The following is a 6000-nucleotide window of genomic DNA, read 5'->3' as shown; positions in this document are numbered from 1 at the left end:
ATCTGTACTGGCATGGATCCACCAGCTCTGCCCCCCTCAAAACTCCTTTGCATAGTAAAGAAAAAGCTGTCCCCATGGACCTCAGCCTTATAGCTCCACAGGGTGCAGATCTTCCTCTTCCCACAGCTCCAGCCACCCTGTGTGCTTCTTCGGCTGCCTAGCAAGCCTTCCGCTCCTGTAGATAGTGAGGGACTAGGGGGTGACCCTTAAAAAGAGAATAGGGTGAATACACCCACTGGGAAATACGACTGGATGTGGCATCTAGCTTGTAACTGGAGCATTGATCTAACCTGCCCCACAGCCGCGCTTAGGAGGTGACAGGAAGAGAAACGTTGGGTTCAAAATCTTGTTTAACAAAATTATCTATAATAGCAGGTACTTGATTACACTGTTTATGTCCAATATGCCAAAGGCCGGGGTCCTTGCTCAATGACATCTCTGTCCTTACTGCCCTAAGCTCCCATTCAAGTCAGTGGGCACTTGCCTAACGAATAAAATGAAGCCCCTTATCCTGCAATCAGATCCCTCTGGGTCAGTTTGGCTGAGGTTCAACCCTCAATTTGTTTCTAATCTCTGAGATTTTTGTGTGTGCTAGCCTAATATTGCAACGCTTGGGTTTTTGCAGGGAAATGTTTGTTTCCCCATAAATATTTATTTATTTATCTATCTCCCTCCCGGTAGCATTTCTTGGGCAATCTTTTTGTAAAGGATGGACTGTGCTCCCATTTCCCTCTCCAAAAATATTCTAATCTGGGACTGAAATTGGCTTGCCACTTCCCCATTAGTGTTTGCAAAACACTTTGAAGAGGAAAAGTGCTAAGCGTGAAATGTTTTTATCCTTCAAATCCTACATATTCTTGGGGGAAGGGAGGATAGAGTCAGACTTCCTGAAGCTCTTAGCAACCTGTTGAATGAATAAATACATAGTCCGTTATTTATTTATTTTTTAAATAACACTCTTCTGGGTCACCCAGCCTTGCTAAATACTGGCAGGGTGTGCAAGCGGGAGATGACCCTTCCTCCTCTCCAGACCCACAAAGACATACAGAGCCCACCACCAGTCCTTTTATTTTTGTCATGCTCTGGTTCTTGTTTGGTCACTCCTTGCTGAAGAGCCCAGCTCTGTGTGCAGGGTTAGCAATCTGCTTCCCTCAAAGCTTCCAGCATGCTGCTGCATGGAGAAACAGAAAGGGGTGTGTGTGCGCTGGGTTGTTGGCAGAGGTTCAGGCGTCTCTAGTGGACACCTAAAGTGGGACTTGAGTGTGTGTGCGTGTGTGCATGTGTGCAAGCAAGCAACTCACATAGTCTCTAATATTCACACAAGATGGCGATGGAGTGGAGGGAGACTCAGCTCCCCTCTTAAATGTTCTTCTTCTGGACATTCAAAGAGTCCTGCTTTCCCCCCCCCCCCGGAGATTTTAAGGGTTTACATGGCGCTGGAGGACTTGCTTTGTCTCTGTTTTTTCTCTTTGACCTTCTGTGTCCTGGCTGTGGAAGGTAATCAGTGGTGCTGGGGTTCTCTTCTGTGTGTTGTGTGCAGGGGTGGGGGATCAGGGTGTGGGTGATGGCGGGCGGGGGGGGGGAGGACTCTGTATTTAGGGGGATAGCCCCTTGCCCTCCTCTTCTGAGCAAGCAACACAGGGGGCTAGTGCAGAGCTGGGGAAGGCTCCGTCTCCCGCTCCGCTCCCTTCCTTCTCCGCCTGGCAATGGGAGCGTGCACCTCACCCCTGGCCATAAAATAAGGCAGCTGCCCGGCCGGGGGGGAATTGCACCTCCCGGGGGGCTGCTGCTGGGGCACGAAGCCGCGAGCGGCAGAGCGAGCCCGGGCACGGCCAGGCAGCCGCTCCCGACCCCGGTGCCCGGGCGGCCCGGCCCCTGCGCCCGCCAGCGGGGCCAGCCCCGAGAGCGCGGCGGGGAAGCGGGCAAACAGCCCGCCGGGCTCGGCAGCGCCTGGTGCCCGGCGGGGCTGGGGCATGGGGCAGGCGCGGGGCCGGGGGACGGACACAAAATGTGTCGCAAAAAGTTCGCGGGGCCGGGCTGGGATTTGAAGGGGGCGCCCGGCCAGGCAGATCCCGAGTTAATTTCCGTGCGGGTCCGGGGGGGGGGGGTAATTTACTAGCCCCCCCACCCCGCCCCGCCCCGCGTTTACAGCTGCGCTGGGCGGGCGGGCGAGCTCGGAGCGGTGCCCGCAGCCCGCTCGGGGCCATGTGCGGCCCCCGGGCGGGGCGGCTCCCTCCGGAGCGGGGCGCTGCCTCCAGGCGTGTCGGGGCGAGGGCAGAGGGGGAGCCCGGGCTGGAGGTCCCGGGGGGGGGGTTGCTTTGGGGGCTGGGCTCCTGGCAGCAGCCCATTCCCCCCGCAGGGAGACCAGGGGAGAAGAGGCCTGTGCCCCGGGGCGCTGCTGGCCCCCGGCGTCTCTCCTGGAGCTTGGGGGGGGGGGTGTTGCTCCAGCCACGTGCTTTGCTGCCTGCCCCAGGCATTGCAAGGGGAAGAGGAGCAGCAGCTGCGCCCTGGGGTGGGAGCTGCCCCGTTGGCCAGCGCTGGGGGAGGCTGTGGAGGGGGAATCCCTCTGCCTGTGGGCCTGGGGGGTGGGGGTTAGCCACGTGCCCCAAAGGCAGGGAGAGCAGTCCCCCCCCCAACCCTGTGCCCCCCCCCCAGCCTTCGGGTCTGAGCCAGGCTTGAGCGGGGCTCCCAGGCTAGCTGGGTTTCGGGGTCCAGTGCTACTGCTGGGCTCCTATCACAAGGGGAGCCCTGGCCTCTCCTCTCTAGATTTGGATGGGCTAATTCAGAGGGGCCATTTCCCTCTGGCCGGCTCAGCACTGAGGGGAGTGGGGAGGGGAGGGGCAGGCAGCAGGGGAGAGAGGGGGGTGAGGCCAGGTGAGGCGGAGGATGAGGGAGGATTGATGGAGAGCAGTGTTCAGGCTGCTCTGAGATTAGGCTGTTCCTTGCCTCCATAGCATGAGATCTCTTTCTGTCTGCGGAGGAGAACTTGCTGGTTGGATCTTAGGGCGATGAGAACTCAAATCCACATTTCTGATGCAGCCACCGGCCGACTCCGAAGGTCTGGGCCTGAAATGCCAGCTCCTGGCTAGCGGGGACACAGTGGGTGCTCCCGCGGGGCTCTGCAAGGCGGTTGCGTTGTGCAAGCTCATTGTGATGCTCGGCAAAACATCCAGGTGTAATTTTCAAGCAGGGGAAGCTCTGCATAAAGCTTTGTGTAGCTAATGGAAACAGCTTCCCTTCTTCAAATGGGAACCTCTTGGTGAGCGTGAAATCTTGCTCCGAATATCTTCCAGTCAGGCCCAGGTACCTCTTTATACCTTAAAAAAAAAGAAAAAGCGACATGACTTTACTTTTCACTTCGCTAGCTTACTGCCTACCAATGCAGGTTTCTTAGTTCTACCATATTAGCAAATATTTAGTTGATCAATCAAGTAATCCAATAATAAACATACCAGTCACTCCTCTCTTTGTAGGGATTGCTTACATGAATGAGCGGTGTGCACGTGTTCACGTACACATCTCTCGGATCTAAATCCTTGACTCTGTGTTTAACCACAGAAGCTTTCACCAAGGTTCGTTCACGTTGTGGACCTTTGGCTGCATTGCTTCTTCCAGTGTGTACACTTGCCCATTTAAGCGTTTAACTGCATCTCTGAAAAAGTATTAGAAAGGCATGGGTTGCTACAACTTCACTGTTGCAATAGCATGTGCGTTAAATGTCTGCTCGACTTAGGTTTTTTTTGATTTAAGATAAACACACAAAACAAAGATTTAAGCCAGGAGTGTCATGCCTGTTTCACTTCATGTATTTATTCAGTCCTCTGATGAATTCAGGTTCAGCAGAGTAGAAGTTTCCATTTATTAAAGTTTTTAGCCCTTAAAGTTGCAAAGATAATCCTTTTTAATATGAGTGGATGGATGCAGGGATGTATTAATCCTGAGAGATGTGGACTGCTCTTGTTGTCTATACTGGGAGTTGATGCTGAATCCTACTGATGCTATTTTAAGGGCCAGATTATTGCATAATGTAGCTGCAGAATTGCATGCTCACAAAATTTACTGTTGCTGTGTGTGTAAATGAACAATGGTACAGGAAAGTTGCCCATTGTCATCCAAGGGGAGCATCTCTTTAGATGCTCCGGAGCATGTGGCCTTAACTTTTAGCTCCAGACAGTGCTCATGGTACAAGATTGTAGTTTTTTGTTTCAAAATTAACTTGTCAGATTTTTGGGTCAGGAGCCATGGTTCCTTGTGTGTTTGTATGGCAGGAAAGGCGCAGATGGCAGGAGAAGTGTAGGGGAGAGGCAGAGGATGAGGGAGGTGATGGAGAGCAGTGTTCAGGCTGCCAGAAACTGGGAGTGGGTGACAGGGGATGGATCACTCAATGATTACCTGTTCCGTTTATTCCCGCTGAAGCACCTGGGATTGGCCACTGTTGGAAGACAAGATGGACCTTTGGTCTGACCCAGTAGGGCTGTTCTTATGTTGAACAAACAGCACAATGGGTGGAGCCTTTGGGTACCACTGCAATACTTATTATAATCAATAATAATGATTTTAAAGGGTTGAAACTTTAGTTTTCAAACAAGATTCAAGAAGGAATCTGGAATTCCCTCTCTTGGATGTGTAATGGTGGCTTGCCCAGTTTTTGAAATCAGTGTAAAGAGAATAGTCAACATTTGTTTTTTAATTATTGGCTATTTGTTATTGTGCCTGGAAAAAAAATGACCTCTATGATACTATTGTTACTTGCTGGTTCATCCCAGTGCAGGAATATATAGCACAATGTGGAGAAAGGTCCAGCAGTGAAGTTGGTGGTTTTGGTGGTGGTGGGGGGTGTGTGTGTGTATGGTCAGCAGGTGGGTTTTACTGTGAAAACAAAAGTCTTGAATTGCTTTAATCTCAAATTCATTCTGTGAAAGGTTGAAATGCTTTTTAAAAGTTGTGAACTGGACCCCATGGCCACTTGTTTCAATCCAAAATTGAAGCATCAGGGGGTATGAGATACGAAGAAACTGAAGTGGGAAAGTCCTCCCCCATGGACTTTAATGAAGTTATGCTGAGGATTGGGCCCAGTATTTTGCAAAACCTTCTGCTGTCTAATTTGATACAGTTTTCTCTGAAGAGCCAGGAAGGATTTTTTTGAAAGATTCTTGCTTGGCCCTGCCAAAGGGGTTTGTACTGCTTGCTTCCCATGGGGCTCTCTAGAGGGATACAGGTTGCATTTGGGCAGCAGGAGGTAGAGAGCTAGCTTTCGAATTGAACGATAAGATGAAATCCATCTAGATTTATGTAATTGGTGTCTGTTGTAAAATCTCCTTTGTGGTTTCTGAACTGGTTTTCTTCCTCTATTACCTAACTTTCGCTCTGTTTTGTTTTTGTCGCATTCTTGCTGGCTCCACAGCCCTGCGGAGTGCTGAATACGCTTAGTGCCTTTGCCTAGAACAGTCAGTCTTGCTATTGTCCCAGAGGTCACATGTCTTGTCTTTTGCCATGGTAGCCTGTTCACTGCAGGCCGTCAGCTGCATGCAGATTCATCTGCCCTGATGTAGCATCACCTGATTGCCGACTTTTTTGGAGGGTGGGCAAATGTTGGTTTGCACGGTGGGCTGAGGGGAGCTGTACTTCTTGGAGCCTCCGTTTTCCATTGTGTGCTACATCCCTGTAGCATCTGCAGTGCCCTTGTGAAAGGCCATGTACTGATGCACATCGTAATCTGATTTCAGACGTGGCTCGTTTCCAGGTGCAGGTCTTTCCCAGTCTTGAGTTTGCTGCGGTTGTGCTGTGGCTGTCGTGACAGACCGTCTTTCTGACAGATCAGTAGGTAACCTCCAAGCGCAGGTTTCTAAAGTAAAAATCTTTCTGGCATATATAATAAAATTTCATGAAGTTGATAGATTTCCACTCCATACGGCTAAATGCAGTGCCTTGCATAATGACAGGTTTCAGAGTAGCAGCCGTCTTTGTCTGTAGTCGCAAAAAGAAAAGGAGGACCTGTGG

General features: G+C 51.1%; 1 protein-coding gene across 2 annotated transcripts in view; it reads left to right on the top strand.

Moving 5' to 3' along the window:
• The first annotated feature begins 1265 nt into the window (after nt 1-1265).
• IGDCC4 (immunoglobulin superfamily DCC subclass member 4) overlaps nt 1266-6000 on the top strand; it is a 194108-nt gene continuing 189373 nt past the window's right edge. Inside the window, exon 1 of one of the 2 annotated variants that reach the window (XM_048866842.2) lies at nt 1266-1497. In XM_048866842.2, coding sequence (XP_048722799.2) covers nt 1431-1497 — 67 coding nt within the window. In that variant the 5' untranslated portion in view covers nt 1266-1430. The remainder of the gene's footprint in view (nt 1498-6000) is intronic. The other variant, XM_048866840.2, reaches the window with a different exon arrangement.

This window comes from Caretta caretta, chromosome 10 (genome assembly GCF_965140235.1).
Source record: "Caretta caretta isolate rCarCar2 chromosome 10, rCarCar1.hap1, whole genome shotgun sequence".
NCBI lineage: Eukaryota > Metazoa > Chordata > Testudines > Cheloniidae > Caretta > Caretta caretta.
The sequence above is the reverse complement of the archived record's forward strand: the minus strand, read 5'-3'. Positions and strand labels throughout refer to the sequence as shown.